Raw genomic sequence first — 26,184 nt, forward strand, 5'->3', positions numbered from 1 at the left:
TTTCTTTTACAAATTATTCTTGATTAGAAATTTCAAATTTAATGATGAATTAAATGTTCAGGATTCAGTGCTGTTGGAAGCTTGAGTTCCAAGTTCTCTGCCAATGTGAAGGTTATGGACATGACAGGGAATGCTAAGGTGGATCCTTATGGGAGTGTAATGGTATCTGGACAGCTCTCTGTTGGAAATTTCTTTCACGGGTCTCTCAAACTAGAAGGAAGCATGATCGATGTGCATTTCCCATCAACTGCTGAATTAAGCTTCAACAAATTTCCTCTGGAAGTGGGGTAAAATATTTTATGTTGATTTATTGTTACAAAGTTTTAAGTGTATGTTATTGAGCATTTGTTAAACGATTTTATACAACTGAAATTGATTTTTCTTCATAGTGTTCAAATGTATTTGAACCTGAAACCAGTGAAGCTAGCACTGGAAGCCAAGGTGGCATTGAATGTGGACCTGGGCTTTGTGCAGTTCCAGCGTGAGCTGTTTAGGTCCACCCTGTGGGATTACAAGTCCCCGACCATCCAGAGACTGCTGATAGACCTGAAGAAGCAGGAACAGGACCAGACGCCACCAGAAATCAGGAGCTTTGGGGTATAGTTTCTTTCTCAAAAATATTTAAACAAGTATCTAACTACTTCCATAAATGTTTAGGATTTATTTGATATCCCCTAACCTCATCTATCTTTTCTTTGCCAACTGGCATATATAAGTGTACTAACTGGCACATAAAGCCCTTAGGCTAATACTCTGCACTGCTTCCACTTGCCTATGTCTGTGGCTAAGGCCTTTGCTGATGCCCAGTGTTATATCAATGGATGGTCATTCCTTAATGGTCCAAGTGAATTTTGCAGAATTCGACCAGTGAAGGTCGGTGTGGAGTGATACAGGAGGCGGGCAGGGATTACAAGGAGCCAATGTTCCGTGTGTTCCTGGACGCTGGAGACGACCTCAGTGACATCAACATGACACTTGATATAGGGACTGTTCCAGGAGGAAAAGACGTCATTGCTGGAAAGGAGCTCGGAGGATTCTCCACCATGCTGAATGATGTAGGTTTAAATATTAGGAAACTGGAGGCGTCAGCTTCTTATTAGAATTCAAACCAAGAAAAAATTCTTATCAAAATATCAAATGCAAATATAAAAAGTAATCTAGTACTTAATTTATGAATTAACAAAATAATATTTTTCAGGTTTTGAGTCCTTCAGGGGTACCTCTCTACTTTACTGTGTATGTCACCAATCAGGCAGGAGAAACTGCAACAGCCATTTGTTCCCTATCGACCTACGATGTCACACTCCCAGGAGGAAGGATGGGAGTGGCCTTCAGGTCCACCAGTAACCCCAGGGTGTTGAAGGCCACAGTGACGGTGTATGAAGACTCGCCCATCACCGAGAGCAGGGTGGCTGTGGGGTACGGGAAGGGTATAGATGGGAGTCAGATCGTAGGCTGGACCACAGTCAATCTACAGGAAAATGTAGTGGATTACAATGTTGGTAAGGTTTTTGCAAAGCTTTGCTGTACAACCACATATTGAGATTATAAAGATAGCTTTAGAAATTAACAAATTGAATGTGTTACCTAAAAAATAATATTTGTATTGTATATTATGCAATGCGGTTTTTTTCATTATTGAATTTTCGTTAAAAAGTGACTTAGTTGCTTTCAATTCTGCTAATTTGTTGAGATTGAAAATTGATGTTTATTTAACAGGCAATGATCCCACCCATGAAAAAGTGATGAAGCTGTTTTCTGCTGGTAAGATAGCTCGCCTGGTGGGGACTGGTATTGTAAGCGCCTCCCACTCAAAGATAGCCACAGTGGGGGAGTGTGCCACTTTGTGTAACGGCATGCATGTTACCAAGTGTCTCAGCTTCAACTATGACTTTGGCAGCAGTGGACATTGTGAATTGTTGGAGGTCATCGAAGGACAAGACTACAAAACATCAGTTGTAAGTGAAACTGTGACAATTTATATTGTGAACTGTGGCTTTGAATTTAATACATGCTATAGAAAAATTGTGAATTTATTATATCACCATATTAAAGAGTTGATAGAAGATCTTAGTGCTATAATAACAACTTTTTAATTCTTTTATAATCAATATAACTTTGGTTGGTTAATTTTTTCTACCTTTATTATAAATTTATAATTTATGTGTACATGTATTGCAGCTACAATGGTGATTGAATTCTGTAGCTTTGCTTTATTTGAAATTGATTTTATGTGTATTACATAAATTTACATAAATTATATAATGCTTTCCAAGTATTTATCCGATGATATTAATTCTTTCTACAGGACGGCCTATACATGCACTATGAGAAGCTGGGAGTCGGGTCTAACAGAGGATTTGAGTACACCAACCTGAACCTTCTCCACAATCAACTGTACTTCTTCAACTTCCAAGTGGTCAATTCCCTGGGCTTTACCAACATTTTGTCTTCTGACCCAATTTTGACTGATTTCACTCCACCCACACCAACCTTCTGTAATTGAGAAAATTCATTTAACCTCTGTTTGTAAAATCTGAATATCAGAGCTATAAAATGGGATAAAAGAATAATTAAATCAGGTAGCAACAGTTGTTTACTAAGTTGTTTGTTTTAATTTTAGGGCAAATCAGAGTGAGCAGTGACACAACAGAGATCCTGCCCTGTTCTACTGTAATCCCTGCAGACCGAGACGACTGGCAGAGGTTGTATTGTGTGGGGGTGGATCCAAACACTCGCAACCACCGAGTCATTGTGGATGGTCCAGGCTCAGAAACTGTGTACAATGGACACGAGTTCAAAACTGACCTCCTCTATACCAGAGCCAATCAGTATATATCAGGTGAGGCCACACAAAACATAAATTAATTAACAGCAGGCTCTTATTTCTGAAGTGTCTTGTTTGCAAATGAAACAATTTTTCATTTTCTCTGAAAGAGTACAAAGAAAAATTCATGGAAGATATTTTAGAGCATACATCTATTTTTGAGCTTTGAATTCATGTTTGATAAACACTCTTATGGTCTTTTAAAAAAGTTCGTGAAAAAGTTAGTTCCATCTTAATTAAGTACTCTTGACTTTTAAGCACTATAATGGAACAGAATTATATTGAGAGAAATTTATTTTACCAACTGCATGGTTCTTATGATTTAAAATTGTGATACTAGTAATTTCAATGGTTGGTTGCAGCAAACTGGGATGGCATCCATGACAATGAGACGGGATTGCTTGGTTTCTCTGTGGGAGTGGGGCTGACCCATTGTGATGACACGGTCTACAAGTTCCACGACCCCCACGGCCACCTCCTGGACTCCTCCCAGTGGACCTACAGTGTCATCATGACCCCCATACCAGCTCCCTACTCAGTACTGCCAGGTCTGTATCTGAGAATTTTATAAATTAGCATAATTATTTTTTTTGTTATCAATACTTCACTACCTGGTATTGTATTGATAATCCTACAAGTCAGCAGAGGATCAGCATGATGATTTTAAGCAGATTCAAAAAGCATTAAAATCAGTTTCAGAATGTCTACATTTCTCTTGGTCAGTATTTGCCAATACTCTTTTGTTTATAGATGGGAAGTACTACATCACAGTGAGGGCCATTAACAGGGTGGAGTATGGAGGACCCCTGGCGACCTCAGTGTGTCACTCTACAGCCTACGCCATAGACAACTCCCCTCCCATCGTGTACGAGATCTTCAACGTCCAGTACAATGAGGAGACTTACAATCTAACACTGTCCCACAACTCATCGTAAGAATTCAGAAACTTGTTTTAATTGCTGAATCAAACGATCGTTCTTGTCCTAACCTTAATTCTCTCTACACCAATAGTTGGATAAGTCGGTCAATTTCAATGACAGACTTGTACGACTTTATGCATTTATTTATTAGGGATCCACACTCTGGGTTAAGCAGAAATGACCTCTGTCTGGGCCACACCCCTCGAGACTGTGATGAGCTGGCCTGGACCCAGATAGACTACTCACCAAACATATCCTTTATACACCAAATGACTGACGGAAAGGAAATCTTTGTCAAAATTAAAGCGGTCAACAATGGTTAGTCTCTCAAAGTGTTGTACAGTAATAAGATTTGGAAAAATAATGATTTTACTTTACTTGCTCTAATGCTTATTATTTTTTATAAGAATTTTGGTCATTTCATTGTGTTTTTAAAGGAGCACTGTTGCAATTTTTTTTTATTTCAGTGGATTTAAGAAGCATTGGTGTGGCCAATGCCTCCATCATTGTAGACAGATCAGCACCAGTCCCAGGAAATGTGTACGACGGGGAAACAGCTGGACAGGACCTCATGTATACCAAGGACCAGGACAAGGTAATGCTTCATGTTCAATTCTGTTATAATGCATACAGTTAAGGTTAAAGATTTTTTTTTGGTCTGTATGTCTTTCTGTCCACGCCTTTAACTTCTCACCTAACATTTAAATTATGCTTTCTGGTATACAAGATAAAGAGTTGCTGCTTGTTGACCAAGGCGATGGGCATGAATTACTTGTCAAGCTCATGTTTCTACCAAAATACTTTTACACATTTTTCATTTGTTGTATTTTTTATGTTTAGATTTGTGCAAACTGGGAAGGATTCAGTGACGAAGAGTCAGGCATTGCGCTCTACATTGTGAATGTATGGACTTCAGACAGTGGAGTTACTACAAAAGTTGTGAATGATACTCAGTTTTCTAGAACCACAAGTTCGGCTTGTTTTGACCTAGCAGCAGGAAATCTTCTCCAACATGGAAAAATGTATTACGTAACAGTCCAAGCCTTTAACAGCGCTAACAAACAGTTAAATGTGTCGGCCACATCAGATGGAGGCAAGTTCTACAAGAGTTACATGTATATGATATCTTATGTCTGAGTTTTTCTGCTCATGTTTTATGCACTGGTGCTTTTCTATAATGATTTGAAAAGCAGTATATCAAAAATATAATTATGCAGTCTACGAACCTCAGGATTTAATATGTTAGTCTACATTGTAACTTACTTTGATGTTCATTAACAGTGCTTGTGGATACCACCAACCCAGTGTCCGGGACGGTGGTGGATGGTAAGGATGCCGCCTTCACAGACGTACAGTACACCACCAGCCGTGCAAAGGTGGAGGTTCAGTGGAAGGACTTCAGTGACCCGGAGTCTTTCATCCGGAACTATCAAGTCCAGGTCCACAGAGCCAGGTAGGGTCTAAGGTGGAATGAATTGTTAGGTTAAGCTCTACAATATGTGTATTCTTAAACATGTACTTGGCAGTATGCTTGCTATCACAAAACTCAAATTATAGGCAATCTTTTTGGAATCCCTGAAAGACCTGTGAAAGCATTTATTGTTGTTCTAAAACATCGAAAACAATGTAGTATCCAAACCCCAGACATGATTTTCAATTGATGATGAAAAATTTAATGTTTGACTTTTCATGAACATCTATTGTTATTAAACACCTCCAGGAATCTTGGAACCAGCTATGAGTTGCTGAGAGATTGGTCCACATTTAGTAACACATCCTCCAGTGTCACCTGGCTGAACTTTGACCTTGAACACAAGGACCGGGTCAAGACAGAGCTGAAGGTCACCAACGGAGCCCTGAACTCTGTGACACAACAAACAGATGGGTTTGTGGTGGATCTGAGTCCCCCAGACCTGGAGCATTTGTGGGATGGATTAGGGAGTTCAGACATCATGTACCAGGTACAAAGTCCTCACTGTTGATATTTTTTTCTTCAAAAGTTGGATACATCTTGAATCACAGAATAAAATTGAATGTATATGTTGTAATTTTCAGGATGTGACGGATCGCCTTCATGTTACCTTTTCTTTCAAAGACGATGAGTCAGGAATAAAACAGTACCAGATTCAAATTTATGAGCTGTACCATGGCACGAGAATGAAAAAATACCCATGTAATATCTTGTTGTCACATCACTGCTTTAAAGCAACAATTAATTAAAAAATAGTTATATTTTTCTCTTACTTAACTTGTAACCTTTTTTGTTGCCCTTGCAGTGACCCACACATGGAACACCATTGTATCTGGGTCACTGACCAGCTACACATGGACAGGACTGAGCCTGAGACAGGGGGCACTGTATACTGTCAGGGTGGCAGCAGTCAACAATGCTGGCTACATGTCCTCCTTTGAGACCAATGGAGTCATCATTGACACCACATCACCTTTGGTAAGTTCCTCAACTTGTAAATGTTGACTGAAGAATGGAAATCTTTCCAACAGCTTTACAATATGTTCTAGATGCACAGTAAAACATGATTCTTGCAAATTGCTAGGAACCACAAGTTTTTAATGAATAAATGTAATTTGTTATAACCATTATGGATTTGAAAATTTTTTTGATGAGAGTGAATGAAATTTCCTTTACTGCAAGCATGATTTTGTTATTACATGTATGAGCTTTCTTTCAGTTAACAGGTTTTACTGTACATATACACAAAAGAAGGTATCTCTGTTTTGTAGGTTCATTGGTTGAGAGTGGGTGTGATGGCTGAGATAGCTGAGGAGTTGACCAGTGGTCATGTGCACCAGACTGACAGAGAGGGGATCATGGTCGCCTGGGATGTAGAGGACCACCAGTCTGGGATTGTCAAACACAAGCTGGCTGTGGGAACAACACCAGGTTATTATTTCAAGCCTAATGCTCAGGAATCAGATACCTTTAGAAATAAGAATAAATTTTAAAGAAATTGCTTTTGGTAATTATTTGATTTTTTAGGAGGAACTGATGTACTGAACTGGAAATGGGTTGGCCTTGTACATAGCTATTACATCGATGGTCTGAGTCTCTCTGTGACTGACCCGGCCACTACCCAGCCTGTGTATTATGTATCCCTACAAACAGAGAACGGTGCGGGGAGGACTGTAACATCCAATTTCAACCCAATCTACATCACCCAGGGTGATAAAGCAGGTAATATTATAATTGAGGCTTTAAAACGACCATGGCTGATGGGTTTTACAAGCAGTACAAAATGCTAAAATTTTGGTTATTTTAAATTCTGAGAATATAAAGTGCCACAGTGACTCATTTTCACAAAATAATGATGAATGGATTTGGTAATATGGCTACAATCTGTGTGATAATGCTGCAAATTTTGACAGGCATGGTGTATGATGGAGCTGAGGGCAGTGAGGACATGGTGTCAGGGACCCTGCGCCCAGACGGTGTGTTTGAGATTGACCACCAGCTGGATGCCAGCACAGTCACTGTCCAGTTCACAGGGTTCGAGAGCAGTCTGCACGGCATCATGAAGTTTGAGATGGCTGTAGGAACAGAGCCAGAGAAACAAGACGTCCTGCCATTTACTGAGGACAATGTTGTCCACATGGAAGAGACCAATGTGGAAGGAAATGGTATGTGGCAGAAGAGTTTTAAAAGTTTGGCTGTACCAAGAGTTAACAAGCATAATCTGTATACACTCAAGAGAAACAAAGCAAGCTAATGTAGAGTTGATGTCCCCATAGGTTTGACCAGCTCAGGATATGCACAAGTCAATCTAGAACTAAAGGCCAATCAGACGTACTACACTACAATCAGGGCGTTGACTAATGGTGGTAATGTTCTACAGACCAATTCTGATGGCTTCACTGTGGACCAGACTCCTCCTGTTATACAAGTGGACAGGTAACAAACTCAAGTCATAGAAGTTTTTTCTGTGGAATCACATTGATACAGTTTCTGTAATATGCATGAATTGAAAACTTCAGTTTATTTACCATTGGGGTAAATTTATTGTGTTAAGATGATGACTCATAGTATTTGTGTGTTCAATACATGTACTACCATATCAATTCAAATGTAGTTAGAAAATAAGAAAAAACAAAAATATTGAAGATTGAAAAAGATTTAAACCACAGTCCTAATAAATAAACAAGTGTCAATAGTTTATATACTGTGGTTTCATCAATATTCGTTGAATACCAATTTTCATGGATTTCGTTTTTAGGTTGATCCATGAAAATAAATGTTCATTGAAATGCAATTTCTATTAACATTTTGTATTGATGGGGTCATTGGCCACGAATTTACAATGAAACTGTGATTTTCACTTTATCCATGAAAATTGATACCCTTGAATATTAATGAAACCACACTATTTAGTGCATAACTTCAATGTCTAAGATGTATTTTTTCCCACTCAGACTGGCAGATGACTGGTTGTCTGATGGCCCTGCCAATGACACGGTGTATGAGATATCAGAGAAGTATGTGTCGGCGGAATGGCACTACAATGACACAGAGTCGGACATTGTGAAGGCGTGGTGTGCCGTGGGAACATATCCCTATGCTGAGGACATCTCACCAAAGAAAGAACTCAACATCTCATCAATGAACAGCAATGGAGTGAATGTGGCCTCAGTGCCAGCCATGAAGTCAGGTTTGTTTCTCCATTTATTGTCTCCCATTCCAGTTTAACTTTGAATTTATTAAAATTTTCTATGCACTTACATCATGATGGTATTTTCTTTTAAAATGCTTCTTAAGATTTGTGTTGATTTTCTCTATTTTTTCCTAAAGGAAAACCTAGCATCATAAGCATCTGGGCAGAGAACAGTGTGGGCTTGATAAGCAAGAAGATTACCAGTGCTGTGGTGGTGGATGACACTACCCCTCAGTCGGGCTCCGTCACATGCCCAGAGTATATCCAGGTCTGTACCATAATAGGATGCAAACAATATAGACTATTATAGGTACCTGTACCAAGTTGAATTAAGAATGGCTGTGAATTTCACCATTAATGAATATTAGTTAGTATTATTCATAGGTTTTTTCTCTGTAACTGCTCCTTGTCACCTGACAGTGTATTTGTTTGCAGAAGTTGCACAGTTAAAAGATATGTTAACTTATTGTTATGAACAAGCTACTGTGACACTTCATGAGAAATTTTACCTAAATTTATGACGACATATCTGTTTCTCCTACAGCCGGGCCAGTCTATAGATTGTAGCTGGACAGGGTTTTCAGACACAGAATCTCCTATCACAGAATACCATATAGCAATGGGGTCAGCGCAGGGGGATAACAGCTTGTTGTCAGGGGTGACTGTTGCCGGGGATACATGGAAATATACCATCACTGGTAGGTAACACTGTATCCATCAAATGTGTCCACCAGCTTTGGACCTTCTGAACTTGTTTAGAAAGAGCATTTTGCCATTATTAATTAGGACTGACATGTTTTCAGGAATATAGTAAGTGTCTTGGGTTTTTGTTTTACAATGTGTAGGTGTGACTGGCCAGCTGTCCCATGGGTCAGTGTACTTTGTGACAGTGACGGCAGTGAACTCTGTGGGTCTAGAGGTCAGTGCCTTCTCCCTCCCCATCATCTTGGACACCACTCCGCCCGTCACAGGGAAGGTGGTGGACCTACACAGCGTGTACAGACTGGACTTCTCTGATAACACGGCCACCGTCACCCAGAACAGTGTCCAGTGCTCCACAGATCAAGGTTGGTTTTACTGAATTATGTAACGTAATTTAATACATCGATAGCACATGTGCTTATAAATTTTTTAATTCACACTAAAAACAAAACAGCCTTTTTGAGGATAATAAGTATAAGTTTTGCAAGTTACAGTTCTGCTTCTATTATTTTATAAACATGTAAACTATTAACAAACATATCTATTAGACGTGATTCAGTGAAATGATACAAAAATATCATTATAGTATTGTCTTAGTACATAGGCTTGATATTGATTTAGTACATTTGATTCTTTAGTACATGTATTGTTGTTTTCAGAATGTGATGCTTTAGACGCCATTTGTACAGAGTCCCTTACATCCCTGTCAGTGACTTGGATGCCATTCTCTGATCCAGAATCTGGAATTGCAGAGTTAGTAGCCCTTCAAAATGTGATTGTTTTTGTAACATTTTATTCTATTTACTTCTAATATTCAGAGTTTGAGATTTTTTCTCTGTATTTTAGGTATCAGATAGCAGTGGGAACCTCGCCAGGAGGGGGACAGATTCAGTCATTCATCCCAATCCCTCTCTCCAGTAAACACTACACTGTGGGCGGCCTGAATCTAAACGGACAGAGACAGGTGACTGTTTCCTCTGTATAATCAGTTTCAAAGTTCAAAGTTTATTCTTTGTTGCTTTGTGAAAAAGTTTATTTATAACAATTTATTTTTATTGCTAGCTGCAGTGTGGACTATATATTAAAGGCTAATTTAAAGATATTTGATTCTGTTTTACTTTTCCAGTTGTTTGTGTCTGTAAAAGCTGTAAACAAGGCCGGATTGTCCAGTGTATCCTCCTCCAATGGTGTGTACATGTCATACCTCAGTCAGGGCAGGTCACCCCTGTCTCATGTGGGAATCATGGACCTTGTAGAGGGAGGCAACCAGGATGTGTAAGATCATCACTTACATTTCTAATATCATACAAATGCAGTATAGTAGTCTGGGTCTTTCTAATCTGTTTAATAGAACTAATTTTGAACTCTGACTAGTTTGGCTAACATTGGTATTTCAAATACCATGGGTATGTCAAAGTGATTTTGAAGTATTTTTTACATTCCTTGATAATTCCAATTCTTGGATATCTAAAAGTTATTGCTTCATCCAATGGAGTTCAAGATATTGAGGTTTAACTATTTTTAGGAATACTTATTTTTGTTGTTTTACAGAGACATCCAGACAGATCCAGCGACCATCATGGCTGGCTGGGACACCTCAGGGGATCCTTGCCCAGCCACAAAGTACGAGTGGGCCATAGAAAGACTGGACGGAAAAGTCATCTCTTCATTCCTTGACATGGGCTGTGAGTAGTTGTTGCCGTTAATGAAATCTTTCATTTCTTGTAAAAGCCAGAACTCTGGTGTGTCATTTCTGCCCCAATTTATAAGTTTAATTTATGACTTTATAAGATTTATGTTTACCAAAAAAATATATGATTATAGATCGATCTTTTCAAATCTTGTGAAAAGATTGAAATAAAAACCTGGCTGCCATATTGTATTTTCAATTTTTGAGCTCAGAAAATTTTTTAAATTTTTTTTTGAATAAGGAAGTTGAATATTATAATTAAGTGAAGAATTGATTTGGGGTTTGAGTGGATACAGTGTGAGATTACTGTCCTGTTGTTTGTAGTGAAGACCTCCGGGCTGATTGATGGTCTGGTGTTGGTGAACAGCGAGACCTACATCAACCTGTTGAGAGTGACCAACTCCATCGGTTACCAGTACACCAAGAGGTCATCGGGGGTCACCATTCAGGGGACGCCACTCTTGCCAGGGAAGGTGTACGATGGTAGCATAGCAGGTTTCGATCTAAACATTCTACCCTCTCCGAGGACTGTCTCGGCCAACTGGAATGGATTCGGTCTTCCAGCAGATGCCATTGTGCAGATTGATGTCAACAGTGGTAAATTCATAATTTGTTTGCTTTAGCAAGAAATAAACTTGTTGATAATTTTGACTTTTTTCTAGAGAAATTAATGAATATATTTCTATTGGATAAGAATAGCATATAGGGAGATAAGATGGGGCTTCTAATATTATAATAATAGGAACTGTAAATCCCTCACTGAAATTGAAAAATTAATGAATTCCTTGTTTTGATAATGCCTTATATAGAATACTTGGATAACAAAGGCCTTTCTGTGTTTCCCTAGGAAACCCTGGAGTTCAGACCGATCAGTCCAAGTTAGAGTCTCAGGACAGAAGTCAGCAGATAGCTTACTATGAAGTGGCTCTGGGGACAGACAGAAGATTCAACAAGACCCGCTACGATGTAGTGCCCTACACAGAGGTCGGCACCAACACGACCATCACGTTCTACGACCTGAGTCTCACCCCGGGCACTGCTACCTATTACTTCACTGTGATCGCGTACAGTAAATCGTTCTCCAAGACCATGGTCACTTCTAATGGATTCACAGTGGGAGATGGAGGAGGGATCACAGGTAAAACTTGTCGTTTTATAAAACTGAATCAGAAGTAATAATTTGATAAGATCCAATGCAGCTGAATAAGAATACATATTTGGATGTAGACTCATAATTTAGATTTAACAGATTCATTAGATATGATGGGAAAATGGTGGTGTAGTTTTAAGAAAAAGTCATTAGTGATGGAGAAGATGGTATTGTATTGCATAGATTAAAATGCTTTTGAATTACTTTTTTAGTGGGAATCATTTCTAGTCCTGGCAGTTGTGTACACACTAACGACTCCCTTGAAGTCCAGTACAATGGCTTCTCCTCGTCTTTGGGAATCTTCATGTATTACGTGGCAATTTCCAACACCACGGAGGCCAATAACACAGAGTGTAAAGAATATGTAAGTCAACGTTTATGAAATGACAATGAATTTGTTCAAACTTAATCCACTGATTTCTTGTGTTCTTGTTGTGTTGTCATTATTGCTGCATTAAATGTGAACAGATCGATGGAGGCTCCCTATCAGAGAGTGAGAGAAAGGCCTTGTTTCCTGCCATGGATGTCGCTAACCAGGGTCAGAACACCTACGCCAAAGTAATGGGACTAGACCTAATCCATGGACAGACTTACTACATCTGGGTCATTGGTAATACTTTACAAAATCTTGTATATCTTAATTATTAATCTGTTTAATTTTACCAACACATATTTTTTCAATTATAACAAAATGGTAAACAAATCTTGACTTTGTTTCTTCAGCCACAGACAACTCTGGACAATGTGCTAGCACCTACTCAGCCTTTATTGTTGATGTCACCAAACCTGAGATGGGCAAGATGAAAACTGGGCCGTTTTATGACATGGTAAGAAACTCTGGGATCATTGCTTTTAAATAAGAATACATGGGTATAAACTTATTTCCAACATGATTTTGAAAATAATGGAGTACTAAACACACCAGTTATTGACTGTTTAAGCTTCTTTATTTATATTTCACTTTTAGAAGAATTTTATGTTTTCTGTTGCGAAAATTTGATTTGTATGTTGCTTTCAGTCTGTGACCTACTCCACCATTGACACCAGTATAAGTGTCAACTGGATGAACTTCAGCGATCCGGAGTCTGGGATATCCACCTTTGAGATTTCCCTGTGGAGGAACTCCTCCTGCAACAAGAACAGAGCCACAGCCACCAGCGTCACAGACTGGATAACTCTGTCTAACACCTACACAGCATACGACATTGTGGATATCAAACTGCAGGTAATTGTCCATTAACAGAAGGGAGGTAGTTAAAAATATTACCAAGAAGTTACTTGAGTTTTGAGGGAAAAATTCATTTGTAATGTCAGTTTTTACAGGTTTTAGGGTATATAAGTTTGGAAAATCACTTTTACGAGAAAAAAATAATGATCAAGCTTCATAATTCATTAAAGATTAAAATTACCATGAAATCCACAAAAATGAGCTAAGAAAGACAAACTTAAAAATAAACTGGACTTATTAATAGTCTAGCTTTCTGCCAATGACATAATTATGGATCAGTGTTGTGATGTATTTTCTTCTTTAGGAGAACATTCCCTATTACGTAAGGATGAGGGTGAAAAACTGTGCAGGTCTGTTTGTTGAGCTGCAGTCTCCCCCGGTCCTCATTGACAGGACAACCCCTCATAGCGGTGTGGTCAAAGATGGTCCAGACTTCCTGAGTGATGTATTATGGGTGAATGACAACACCAAAGTCACAGGTTCCTGTCTTCTGTCTTTATTCATAGAAAAAAAAATACATAGTACTCTTTTCCATATCACATCCTGTATCATACCAAGACACCAATATCAACAAGAGGGCTGAAGGCCCAAGGGCTGATATTGGTCAAGGGCTGATATTATTTGTGATGTGGAAAAGGGTATAATTTATTATTGTTATATTTTTTACATGCTTAATAAAATACTGATCACATGTCATCTACTGGGAAAAAACAGCTACTGAGTTTGCTATTTTTAAAAAACAGTAGGTATTTGAAATCAGATTTACTTTTGTCTAAATGTTTAAAACATATCTGATGGCTATTTTGTTGACCACCCAGCCTCTTTAAGTATATGCCAGTACACTTAACTGATGGTTGTTTTACAGGATCTTTTCTGCATCTTGCAAAACCAACTGGACTGTCGTGTCCAAATCAGAACATTTTAATCAAAAGCGATCCAAACTGGAAGAAGCTCACAAAGCTTGGAATGCTGGATCCAGAGGCGGAGAACTGGAAGATACAATACTTGCCCATCTACATCATGGACTTCCCCGTGGAAGACAAAGTGAAACTGAAACTAGCCCTGACACGGGACACTGTGAATAATGACATTTTGGGGGCAGGGGCTCTGTACAGGCAAGCAGAGATGTACAATGGAGGAACATACAAAGTAAGCAGCTTCATTTTATACAGTTGCTTAGTACATAAAAGGATGATTGATATAGAAACCTTTACAAGTATATGTAAAGTATACTGTATGTTTATATCTAGCGAGATACTTGGAGTTTGTGGAATTTTAGCACAGTAGAATTTAAAAAATTACAAATCATTGTGATATGAATGCACACAGAGTATGCACTAGACTAAGTATAAATATTTGTACGTGCTGTATTTGTTAGCTGGAGCTTCGGGCGGCTGACCATGATGGAGAGGTGGTGACAGAAGTCTTATTCTGGGATGGCACTGATGAGGGATTGGCCACCATGAAACATCAGACGGAGGAAGTCATGACACAAGCCTGCTACTGCTGTTTCACAAATCCAATTCCCACAGTCAGTATTCCACAGCTGTAACAGTTATACTTTTTAACAGTTGTATGTTCGTTATAGGATAGCAACAAGTTCTAAATTTATTACTAATTATGATTGAATATGAAATATATTCCTCTAATTTCTTATTAAAACAGTCTTTGACAAGTTTTTAGTGTGATTAAATTGAAAACTGTTATTTAGATCTATGCTTACATTAACATTTGTTTATTTGATACACAGACTTGTGATAATGGAAAATGTGACTGTCAACTGTACCTGAAAGAGAAAGGTTACTATGGTAACGAGACGTTTCCTGTAGTGACTTCCACAGCGGCCCCTGTAGTTGTGTCCACTACAGCTTCCCCATTTGATGTGGTTGATGATACGGGGACCAGTGTCCTGGGTCAAATCGATCCCAGCACAATGCAAAACTCCTGTGGGGTCCAACTTTATGCAGGTACTTCAATATGTACTTCTAGTTTGTAAAAATTTGAGACAAAGAAACATGCCTTGATCACAAGGAGGTTAGATAGATTTTAAAAACATTTCTTTTTTGTAGCCAATCCATCCCAGAATGCCAGTGGATACATTGTGTCCTGGTGTAGATACTTTAATAACACAAGAGAAAAATTTAGACTCAAAACTGAAGTAAACTTTGACCCAAGTGCAGTGTACAAATCTTACATCATCAAATTTGATGTGAAGAGTGAGGAAGCCACCCTGGTAAGTTTCAAATAAAATGTTTGAAAGATTTTTTACCCATTATACAAATTGGAAGAAGTCAAATTGGAGAAAGTTGCATTATGCATTAATAAGAGCTTATGCAGGTGCCTTGACTCAAAAGTCAACTTGTTCAATAAAGGTCAAAGAAAAAAAAATTCTTTTCATTCATGTTAGCGAACTGCCATTGATCATGTTGAATGGTTTGTTTTATAGCTGCAGTGGTGCATGTCTGTGTATGTGGGAGAAGACTTCATCAACCAGCTCTGTGACGTTCCCCACCTCTCCACCGATACCCTACTCTTTGTTCACTTGTTCAAGAAAGACAACATTCTCCCCAAGGCTGTGGATGCCTTCACACCATGGGCCGCTTATGCTGAGTTCTCTCACCTGGAGATGCCGCCACCTGTGGGCACTTTGTGCAGGTCAGGACAGCAGTTTAGAGGCTACTCTAACCCAATCATCATGTATGAAGCTGGAATCGGGACTTCTAGATTAGCTACAGATGTAGTGGGATTCAAAGAGGTAATACAATTTTCCTTAGAAGAGATTTTGGTTAGGTTGTTACTCTTGTAATGAATAAAAAATTGAGTCAAATATGTAATGATATACTGTGGTTTCATTAATATTCAAGGGCATCAATTTTCATGGATAAAGTGAAAATCACAGTTTCAAGGATACGTAAATTCATGGCCAATAACCCTATCAATACAACATGTTAATAAAAATTGCACTTCAAGGAACATTTAATTTTGTGGATCAACTAAACAACAAAATCCACGAAAATTGGTATCCAACGAATATTGATGAAACTACAGTATATGTATAGGAATAAGGTGTAGGACATAAGATTTACTGATTCAAGCAAATTGGAGTTAAGGGTGCATGATGTTACATGTAGATTTCCATTAAGTGTATTGTGATATCCTGTGGATTTTACAGATTGATTTCCCCTGTATTCCCTGTATCAATGACTGCTCCCTCTTCAGCTGTAACTCGTCCTGTAGCACTGACAACACCATCCTGAAGGTGTTCTCACTAGACAACCTCAATCTGACCTCAAAGAGGAACAGCTCCAGTGCCGACGAACTCGCCACATACTATCTCACAGGTATACATTACCTTTGTTACCTCAATTCATTTGATATGCTTGATGAATTTATTTACAATAAAAAACACCAAAAGAGTCATTAATTTACCAAAACTACAATCTTTCCTCAGACCATTATAGGCAGACCAACTTGTCTCATATTCCTTTATGCTGAATTTCTCAGATATTGCTGCATTATTGAAATTTGGGGCCTATCTGTACTCTCAATACTTTGATCTCTTCTAGTGAGAGCCACCAGTGGGTCTGGGGCCTTTGCAGTGTCGTCCTCAGATGGTTTCTACGTGGACACCTCTCCGCCCGAGTTTGACCAGCAGATCATGAGTCTGGACATATACTACGATGTGGATCAAGGGGAGAGTACTCCAGTGCGCTACCAGCAGTCCAACAGTACAATCAAAGCCATCTGGAAATGTGATGACGAGGAGAGTGATATTGTGGTAAGTTGTTTATGTTTGGTTTCATACAGATCAAATAAAGATTGACTAAGATTGGCACGAAACGCAAGATATATTTTTAGCAATGTGTACTAAGTTGTTTACAAAGTACAGTAAATCTCCTTAATTTTACATAAAACAGTATAAAACATCCTAAACTGTTGTTGATGTTTCCAAAACATTTACTGAAGTGTCCAGAAAGTAGAAATTTTGCCTTTGAAAGGCAGTTTTGGTGTTAAGTTTTACTGTACATACTATTTGCATGGGAATGAATCTAACATAACTTCTTTGACTTGACAGGAATACTTGTGGGCCATCGGTACATCAGTAGGGGAGACAGACATCCAGAACTACACATCTACTGGTCACAATGTGGCGGGCATCAACAGAAGTCTGGAGGGGGTCCTCCAGCACAACCACACCTACTACGTCTCTATAATCTGTTACAATGGGGCAGGGCAGTCCGCGGCGCACAATGATACCAAAGGTACACTGTCTGATTACCAGGCATTTTCAATTTCTAGGACCATTGAATGTCTTCATTGTTATGCAAGATATTAAGATATCCAATTTTTGAGTAGAGAATCTGAAAGTTAACAATTTGTCAGTTGTTATATAACTATAGTAACGATTGATTTTCAATAGGGGTGACAGTATTGCTGGATCCTCCTCAGGCAGACGACGTCAATGTCACCATGTTGTTTGTCACTAACTTCTCCATGGTTGTGTATCCCCCACAATCCTACAAACAAGATGGTGGAGAAAAGGCTGGGATCACATTCTCCAAATCCAATGACTTGGCTGTCAACAGATATGGTGCGGGTTTTTTTTAAATAGAATTTTTATTATATGGGTACATTTTCATGCGTTTTTAAAGTGTATAACGGAATCCTTATTTTGTTTCTCACAGATCTGTGCATCGGGTCTACACCTTTCATAGATGACATCTTTCCCTGTACATGGGTGGGTCTCAATGAGTCTGGCAAGGCCGAAATAAAAAATGGGGACTTGTGGATAAACGGACAGCAGGTGCGAGCTCTCTCTGACCTCAGGGTTGGAGGACAAGCTGGTTCCTCCAGTGGGAATTCCACTGGAAAGTTATTCAATATGCCAGTCGGAAAAGTGATGTTCATGAACATGAGGCTGTGCAGTGAAGCCATGTTGTGTAAGAATATAACAGCTGGATGTATTGTGATCACCAACAGCAGATCTCTGACTGAAATGTCTCTCAATGGACAAGCCATTTCTCAGGATATTTCTGTCACTTCTAAGAGGAAAAAGAGAGCTTTAGGGGACACCAATATTCGAACACCTAGTGGTATTTATTTGATTTAGAGGGCATACAATTTTACTTAATATATGCAGATCGTTTAAATTTTTTGTTAGCATTTATTATGCATTTTCAATTCCTTTTGTCTTGTCATTTTAATTTTACATTCAGCAAACTTTTAGTCAAACAAAAAAAATGAATGCATAATTGTTTGTTTGCCAGGCTTGCCCCATGGTACCACCATTGTGGTGACGCCCCTGACAGATGCTGAAATCACTGCCACCTACGGCTCTGATGCCTCCAACAACTTTGTGTCTTACATAGAAGATCCCACCAATACCAAAGACAAAGTCCAGAGACTTCTAGTCAACAGGTAACAAATTTAGATACATGTACCATATACTGTAAATCAACTTTAATTTGTGAGTGAGAAATTTTCGCAAGGTTCACAAGCCTTAGAGCATTGTCGCTGCGAATATTTCTCGCTGCGAACCAGCCCTTGTTGTACAGGTCTTTATAAGGCTAACTAGCAAAAATTAGTCGTCGTGTACCAGTTTGTGTCCAGTAAATCGAGAAATAATGTCGTGGCGAATAAAAGTTGGTTTACAGTACCTAATATTATGAAGAACATTTAAAGCACTGCAAATTTTTTTAACAGTCTGCAGGAATTTGTAAGTTGTAAACTAATTTTATCTGTTGACTCTCTATTGTGTTATTTGTTTTTAGGGTGAACTTTGATAACTATACAGCCTTCTCCTTGGCTGTGGTTGGAAATGTCCCTATGCCTGGTCCTATAGTGATTACCTACCGTGATGAAGTCGGAGGCAACACAACTGGGAACAGACCAATGCTTATACACTGGAATCCAGGTAGGAAAATTAGGAATTTGAAGGATATTATTTGGAATGAGTTAACATTTATAATTTAAAATAATGGAAGTGACAACTTGTTATAAACAACTAGCTAAACTAACTTCTGAGGTGATTTAATACAGTTATGCAGTACTGGGAGTTGAGCAGCAAGACGTGCAGACATCTTGGCCCAGATGAGCAGGAGGTGTATAACTCTGCCACACAATTCATGTCAGTCAAGGTAATGGGAGTATAGTTCCTTATTACAAACACAAACACGTTCAAAGATGATGCATCTTGAACTCTTTCTCTACCTCTGGCTGATTTCATATGAGGTGCTTGTAGTATTATCATTAGAGGTAATATTAGAGATAGTAGTATCTGTGTGGGTGTTTTATACCCCTTGCTCTAAAGACAGTTAATATATTGAGACCTAAAGACTTTTTAATTTTAAATCAAAATCAAAAAGAAGTATGAATCTTACCTTTTCTATTACCAGTAATATGATTTGGAATGTACATGTCATTGGTGTATTTCTTTCTATGCAAAATGAATGTGACACACAGTTATATATATGTGTAAGCAAAAAAAGAGTATTGTTGTCAGGTGTGTGATACCTATTACAATGCCACTGCCAATGATACGGATCACACCAAGTCCAATGGGACGTTTGAACGGGAGACCATGTTCATACTGCCCCTGGGAGAGGCGGCCATTTATAACTCCCCACCCAGACTGAACAGCACCGACAACATCACTATTGAGGAGGACTCAGGTAAGGTTCCTGTGATGTACAGGGTGATGTGAGTAGGATTTGGAGGGAAACATTTTTTCACCGTTTGACAATTTGTTTTAACTTTTGTGCTGAAAAAAAACCATACCTACAAGTCAAATTCTATAATCTATGATAAGGCTGGCATATAATTTGAATCCTTTCTGTAGGAATGCTTGTGTATCAGCTTATTGCAACTGATGATGAAGGAGATGTCATACAATTTGAACTAAATGAAGAGGAATTTGAATTAGGGGATTTAAATATGACGGTTGATGGCCAGTAAGTCTACATGTTCATTTATTTTGTAAGTCTAGGATGAATGTTTTGTTTAAAAGGAGATTTGGTAAATTCTTGTGTCTTTTTACTTCCCTAGTGTGACATTCAAACCCTGCAGTGACTGTTCAGGCTTGCAAATGGTCAACTTTACTATGTATGAGGTGCAGACGTTCCCTGATATAGTTCCCAAAAACAGCACAGCTACCCTGTACATCACCATCCAGGAAGTCAACGACCCGCCTACCATGTTTGTGTCCAGATTTGGAAAGCTGATTCAACACGCAGACCCAACAGAACCAATTGTGGTACGACACCTATGAAAATTATGTTTAGAGAATTCATATTTAAGAATCGAAGATTTCTTTATAATATAAGAAATGCATGCATTAAAGAAAGGATCAGTGCAGATTTCATCTTACCTCCTGCTAAGTTGTAATCTTTGGTTAACAGCAGTCATATTGAGACCATGTATATTCCATACATTGTCTGTATGATATATATACCTCTTCTTGAGCATTATGAAGTCATTCTTAGAGTATTATGACATCAGGTTTTGTACCTCAGTTGAATAAATATGTAACATTTTTATAAAATGCTTGATTCTTATTGTTTTATTTTTTTTTTGTCATAAACTCAAAGGCAGTGTGTAAGATATATTCATTAAATTTGTAGTAGACCTAATATGGTTTAAACATGGTCAGTAAATTCCGTATGGGGGTTCAGGCTCTGCTCTTGCCTCATATGGAATTTACTGGCCTTGTAAATACCATATTAGGTCTAATTCTACAAACCATGTAACTAATAAAATGATCATGAACAATCAAGTTCTATCTTCCCAGACTTACAACTCTACCTCTTGAAATTGCTGCCAATTTGTGTGCTTAAGTTTTCTTTGCTGTGTACAGGTTTTGCTGGAGGCCAAGAACGATTTTAACCAGGACCGCTGGAGTTCTACCTGGAAGGCTGCAATAGGAGCGTACGACCCAGAAATCACGGACATGATCGAGATCCATCTCAGTCAGCCCCCAAATGGAATGCTCACGATCTCTAACAGCGATAGAAGTGTACCAAATCTTTTACAGCACTGTGATGATGCCAAGAGTTCTACGGTAATGTAGCAATGTTAACTTTCATATTGCCTACTGGTATATAATCTGGTATATAAGATATGGTATTAATTGCATTTTAAATTGAAAACATTTATAAATGGCTCATTATGATATTTTGACCAATACTGGTACATATGCACTAAAATCATTCAAAGATTTTAATTCTCATTAAATCTCTAAGGCTCTCTGTAGGATAATACTTTAACAGATTCACTTCTTGTTTGAATTCCAGGCTGATATGATGCCTTGTGAGAATTTCCATGTGACTTTGCCACGGAATGAGACTCTCCTGTCCTGGCTGACCTTTAGTGTAACCTTTACCCAGCCAAAGAATGTGTTTGGAAACTTCACTGCAAGGATGTATTTCAAGGATTCGTCAAACGGAACATCATTGCCCATTTCATTGCAGTTTGCCATCATGGAGTCGCCCTGTCACAACAGAGCACAGTGCATTGGTGGGTGTATCTCCTGATATGTACATCTGATCAAAATGAATCAAATTTTTAGAACCATTTTAACAGGAGCATGGACTTTGGGTAGTTGTGTCAAATAGCAATGTGACATTGGCATGTCTTTTTCATTGCTAGCTACTCAGCCATGGCTCTTTGAAATCAACAAGATTTGGCTGGCTATTGAGCTAACACTACACAATCGGTGTATATTTCGCTTGAAACCAGCGTCATTTTTAACTTGTTTTGATGCAAGAATTAGATAGCTACGTCCTACTGAAAGTCCAAGGCCTTGTTAAAATGGTTCTATTACTTGAATGATATAAGCTTTAAGGAGGAAACATTTTTCAATTGATAACAAGACTTAAAGTTTGTTAATCGAGTTTGATTTATCATGCAGGCAACATTTGATACAAGCTTGAGTATTTTTATATTAGCTCTGTCTATCTTTCCTGTATTCATTTCTTCAAAGTCAATCATGCATACATGTTTTAGCTGAATAATGGTCTGTGAAACTTTTTGATGTTGAAGTCATTCATTTAAGATTTAATAAGTATATAATAAATAATGTAACAATACATGTATATGACTTCATACGCATGCATGTGTAGATTGTGTCTTTACGTTTCATATAAATATATATTGTTTACATTAACAGTGAATGGAAGCTACCCATGCCAAGACACACATCGCACCCACAGTTTTGACTCCTACTACAAGTGTCTGTGTGCGGGGGGCTGGACCGGTCAGTACTGTGACGTGGACATCGACGAGTGTCTGAGTGACCCCTGTCTCAGCCCATACGTCTGCTTCAACAATGAGAACTTCTTTGAGTGTGCCTGTCCCGTCGACAACCCCCACTGCGAGTTTGAGCTCTACCTAATCGCCATCATCGTCCTGGCCGGGGTTCTCCTGATCATCCTGATCGGTACCGGGATTTACCGATACAAACGGAAGAAGAGGTCAGAGCAAGCATTGAAGAAGTTGAATAAACACCAAAGAGTGTTGAAATCGATTATGTTTTGCTATTTCAAAAGTTTGGGGGGTTTTTATGTTAGTTTACTCATGGTTTACTTTATCATGGTCTCACTTAACTTTTGTTTATTGTATCAACACAAAATATCGTAAATAGTTAATACATATGAAGATAACCATCTTGTTAAACTATATACATAAAGATCTGATTAATATGTGTTATAAAATAAAATTATGAAAATTTCATAAAATGTTATTGACATGTTTTCTTTTGTATTTTAGTCCTCTTGATAGGGAAACGGAGTAAGTATTTCATAACCTTTACTTGAAAAACCAGAACATTTTTATTACTTTGGTGTTCAATCAAGAGTTTGCTGTTTCTCTCATTTTGTGCACTGTGTAGCGAGTGTAATCAAGAGATAATGTGATCTGTGTTTGCTCTTACAGTAGCATATATGGATCTGAATCTTCTTATACTGGATCCGCCTCAAGTATCAGTGATGACGATGAAGAAAGTCTACTCGGTATGTACTCTGTGTATCTTATTAGTCTATGCTAATTAGATGTACCTTATGAATGGTGAAAGAAAGCCACCGTGTAAAAAAAAAACCTTATTCAAACTACACAAAATCCTGTTAAGAGTAATTAAGAAAATACGTTTTATAAATGTTTTAAATCCTAACTCCTGAAAGCATTAAAATTTGTTAAAAAGCTAGAGTTTTATTATATGATTTAAAATAGGTTTAAATGCATGTTAGGAAGAAATATCTCCTAAAGATTCTAAAGTATTAGTACAAAAATCTTGTTTTATTGAATGCATTAATGAATAATATGTCTATAATTATAATCATATTAATGACAAATAAAAATAACAATCGTCAGAGAAAATCATTTTAAAAAAAGTTTGGTACATGGATTTAAAAATCTGTTAAAATTTTATCAGCTGAGGTGCATAAATTACATGTACATCAAAACACCATGATTTTTTCACGCCCAAATAAATTCACATATACCATCAAGAAATTTACAGGGATTTATTATAGCAGTAAATATTTGCATTAGCAGTTTGAGGTTTATTTAATTTTTGCTGTATATATATATAAACAAGTTATCATTTCAGATGAAAAACCTTGGAAGTTCGATGGTGCCAACTCAGATGATTTTAATGTAAGTGACATTAAGATTGAATATACAACTAACAGCATGTTTTTATGCAAAATTGAGATAGGACAGGAAACTTGAAATAATTGACTCAGGTGCTTACATTTTCCATTAAAATTGTAGCGATCACTTCTTTAATTACAAAAATTGTTGAAACATCCAAATAATAAGATTGCCTAGTTTTATCTTGTAGAGTTTCCTGTTTTGCTTAATTTATTTTTTTGAAGTTTGTTCTGTAAGAATTGCATGGATTTCCATTTTGGATGCTTTTTAATTGCACAACAATTTTCCTTAAAACAGATGGACATTTTCTATCGGAATCCCAATTTCAACAGGGTAAATATCATCAAAGTTGTTATTCAGTCCTGTTGTAATTGTTATACTTGGTGTTGTCTGTATTGTAATTGTTGTTATACTCTGTGTTGTCTGTAGTGTTGTTATTATACTCTGTGTTGTCTGTAGTGTTGTTGTATACTCTCTGTTGTCTGTAGTGTTGTTGTTGTACTCCGTTTTTGTCTTTATTGTTGTTGTTGTTATACTCTGTGTTGTCTTTAGTGTTGTTGTTATACTCTGTGTTGTCTGTAGTGTTGTTGCTGTCATACTCTGTGTTGTCTGTAGTGTAATTGTTGTTATACTCTGTGTTGTCTGTAGTGTTGTTGTTATACTATGTGTTGTTATTGTTACACTCTGTGTTGTCTATAGTGTTGTTGTCTGTAGCGTTGTTGCTGTCATACTCTGTTTTGTCTGTAGTGTTGTTGTTGTTATACTCTGTGTTATCTGTTGTTATACCCTATGTTGTCTGTAGTGTTGTTGTTATCATCAGTAGGTGTTGTTATTGAGCACGTAGATACATTCCTTATCTTGAATTTATGTGACCTTGTCATAGTTTCTGTTCAGTTGATGTTTATGTATTATTCAAATTTTTGTTCCCTGTTATGGTCACATAACTTAAACTTAAAATGCCTTCAGTACATTCCTAAATTCATTATCCATTAAGTATATTTATGTAATTATGAGAAAGGTACAGCGAAAAATGTACCCCCAAACCACCAATAAATGGGCCAAATGTATTTGTTTTAAATATAATGTTAACTAAAGTTTATAAGAATTCTTAATACACAACCTTTCTTCTAAGACATTGTTTTAAAGATGTCTACAAAATTACAAATTAAAAAACAAAAAGAAATTTACTTGTTTTAATTATTTAAAAAGACAACAAAAACTTATCATACCTCTTTTACATCATAGGATTTCACAGGAGAATTTGGCAATATTCCTATGAAAAAGGTGAGAAAAAATAGTTCCAATTTACAGAATATACAATATGTCTCAATTCTCAAACCTATGATTAAGATATTACCCCTAGCTGGATAGCATTGACAATAGTTTATTTGATGGTGTTGTAGGAGGCAGTGGACGAGATGTACAGGGTAATTGTTTTTGTGTACTAGTACTTCTACTGTCTTTGTACTGTCAGGTGATGGAATCTCATTAATAAAATGTCATCCATAAGGATGATGTAGATAATCAGGATGTGAAATTGTAGTCATGATAAAAACTCTCTCTCTCAATTTATATGTTTTCAATTAGTGCTTTGTATAATGCTTTTTCTACTAATAAATTTTAACCACCCTCTGCTGACACCCTCTAGTGATCAAACATCACTTGTCTGGGGCATACCAGGTATTACGTCTCCCCTTTGTCCAAAATGGTTCACTCTTTTCCCCAAAAGTGCCTATAGGTAAAGTGTGTGTGGTGACCTTGAACCAAATTTCTATTGCTAGTAATGACCATATATTCTCTCCCTTTTCGAAATCTTGCTTAAAGTTTGCCCCAAAGACTGCTTTTTATGTAAGAAATGTGCAATGACCTTGACCCAAGTTTTTTTTAGTTAAACAATATGATCATAGCAGATCTCTTTGAAATCCAGTTCTGTACCATATTTAGTTTCCTTCCCTTTTAACTAATCTTGCACAGACTTAACCAGAATACTGCCTGTGTGTGAGGGATAATGATCTAAAACCAACTTTCAAGGTCAGATGTCAAGGTCATAGCAGACATTGGTTAAATCTTTTTCTGGGCCTTAAGTTATCTTCCATTGGCCCCATCAGCCTAAAACTACACCCATTGAGTGTTTGTTTGATAACGATTGTGCAATAGTGTTGAACTGTATCTCTAAGTCCTAATATTTATGAGAGTGGGTACTTTGAGATGGTCACCATGACAGCCCAATGAGTTTTCGTTTGAATTGTGTTCTGAAAGTAGCACAGGATTGTAGTTTTTACAACTCCATGATTTTGTGTATTAGTTAACTGCTTTGATATTATGTTTGAATTGGATTTTTGTTGTAACACATAGAGTT

The 26,184-nt window shown here is 37.6% G+C and overlaps 1 protein-coding gene across 1 annotated transcript in view; it reads left to right on the plus strand.

Annotated features, from left to right (window-relative positions):
• The window catches only part of LOC128188824 (uncharacterized), a 118,851-nt gene that overhangs the window by 91,179 nt on the left and 1,488 nt on the right, over positions 1 to 26,184 (plus strand). The window contains exons 195-254 of the mRNA XM_052860104.1: positions 62 to 287; positions 390 to 597; positions 858 to 1,055; positions 1,199 to 1,502; positions 1,720 to 1,958; positions 2,309 to 2,498; positions 2,624 to 2,842; positions 3,190 to 3,375; positions 3,578 to 3,758; positions 3,899 to 4,065; positions 4,215 to 4,342; positions 4,588 to 4,840; positions 5,029 to 5,200; positions 5,468 to 5,708; positions 5,803 to 5,920; positions 6,024 to 6,196; positions 6,490 to 6,649; positions 6,746 to 6,940; positions 7,132 to 7,383; positions 7,495 to 7,654; positions 8,173 to 8,408; positions 8,549 to 8,679; positions 8,956 to 9,109; positions 9,257 to 9,478; positions 9,773 to 9,866; positions 9,960 to 10,077; positions 10,240 to 10,388; positions 10,665 to 10,798; positions 11,128 to 11,400; positions 11,651 to 11,941; positions 12,166 to 12,317; positions 12,422 to 12,563; positions 12,677 to 12,780; positions 12,972 to 13,178; positions 13,486 to 13,660; positions 14,047 to 14,330; positions 14,560 to 14,712; positions 14,932 to 15,148; positions 15,251 to 15,414; positions 15,628 to 15,936; positions 16,354 to 16,522; positions 16,748 to 16,959; positions 17,257 to 17,443; positions 17,602 to 17,772; positions 17,867 to 18,274; positions 18,449 to 18,599; positions 18,953 to 19,095; positions 19,221 to 19,318; positions 19,684 to 19,852; positions 20,020 to 20,131; positions 20,226 to 20,433; positions 21,034 to 21,237; positions 21,470 to 21,692; positions 22,345 to 22,648; positions 22,944 to 22,964; positions 23,109 to 23,185; positions 23,782 to 23,828; positions 24,123 to 24,158; positions 25,071 to 25,109; positions 25,229 to 25,252. Of these exons, the coding sequence (XP_052716064.1) occupies positions 62 to 287; positions 390 to 597; positions 858 to 1,055; positions 1,199 to 1,502; positions 1,720 to 1,958; positions 2,309 to 2,498; positions 2,624 to 2,842; positions 3,190 to 3,375; positions 3,578 to 3,758; positions 3,899 to 4,065; positions 4,215 to 4,342; positions 4,588 to 4,840; positions 5,029 to 5,200; positions 5,468 to 5,708; positions 5,803 to 5,920; positions 6,024 to 6,196; positions 6,490 to 6,649; positions 6,746 to 6,940; positions 7,132 to 7,383; positions 7,495 to 7,654; positions 8,173 to 8,408; positions 8,549 to 8,679; positions 8,956 to 9,109; positions 9,257 to 9,478; positions 9,773 to 9,866; positions 9,960 to 10,077; positions 10,240 to 10,388; positions 10,665 to 10,798; positions 11,128 to 11,400; positions 11,651 to 11,941; positions 12,166 to 12,317; positions 12,422 to 12,563; positions 12,677 to 12,780; positions 12,972 to 13,178; positions 13,486 to 13,660; positions 14,047 to 14,330; positions 14,560 to 14,712; positions 14,932 to 15,148; positions 15,251 to 15,414; positions 15,628 to 15,936; positions 16,354 to 16,522; positions 16,748 to 16,959; positions 17,257 to 17,443; positions 17,602 to 17,772; positions 17,867 to 18,274; positions 18,449 to 18,599; positions 18,953 to 19,095; positions 19,221 to 19,318; positions 19,684 to 19,852; positions 20,020 to 20,131; positions 20,226 to 20,433; positions 21,034 to 21,237; positions 21,470 to 21,692; positions 22,345 to 22,648; positions 22,944 to 22,964; positions 23,109 to 23,185; positions 23,782 to 23,828; positions 24,123 to 24,158; positions 25,071 to 25,109; positions 25,229 to 25,252 (10,682 nt within the window). The remainder of the gene's footprint in view (positions 1 to 61; positions 288 to 389; positions 598 to 857; positions 1,056 to 1,198; positions 1,503 to 1,719; positions 1,959 to 2,308; positions 2,499 to 2,623; positions 2,843 to 3,189; positions 3,376 to 3,577; positions 3,759 to 3,898; positions 4,066 to 4,214; positions 4,343 to 4,587; positions 4,841 to 5,028; positions 5,201 to 5,467; positions 5,709 to 5,802; positions 5,921 to 6,023; positions 6,197 to 6,489; positions 6,650 to 6,745; positions 6,941 to 7,131; positions 7,384 to 7,494; positions 7,655 to 8,172; positions 8,409 to 8,548; positions 8,680 to 8,955; positions 9,110 to 9,256; positions 9,479 to 9,772; positions 9,867 to 9,959; positions 10,078 to 10,239; positions 10,389 to 10,664; positions 10,799 to 11,127; positions 11,401 to 11,650; positions 11,942 to 12,165; positions 12,318 to 12,421; positions 12,564 to 12,676; positions 12,781 to 12,971; positions 13,179 to 13,485; positions 13,661 to 14,046; positions 14,331 to 14,559; positions 14,713 to 14,931; positions 15,149 to 15,250; positions 15,415 to 15,627; positions 15,937 to 16,353; positions 16,523 to 16,747; positions 16,960 to 17,256; positions 17,444 to 17,601; positions 17,773 to 17,866; positions 18,275 to 18,448; positions 18,600 to 18,952; positions 19,096 to 19,220; positions 19,319 to 19,683; positions 19,853 to 20,019; positions 20,132 to 20,225; positions 20,434 to 21,033; positions 21,238 to 21,469; positions 21,693 to 22,344; positions 22,649 to 22,943; positions 22,965 to 23,108; positions 23,186 to 23,781; positions 23,829 to 24,122; positions 24,159 to 25,070; positions 25,110 to 25,228; positions 25,253 to 26,184) is intronic.

The sequence above is a fragment of the Crassostrea angulata genome, chromosome 6 (assembly GCF_025612915.1).
Source record: "Crassostrea angulata isolate pt1a10 chromosome 6, ASM2561291v2, whole genome shotgun sequence".
Classification (NCBI taxonomy): Eukaryota; Metazoa; Mollusca; class Bivalvia; order Ostreida; family Ostreidae; genus Magallana; species Magallana angulata.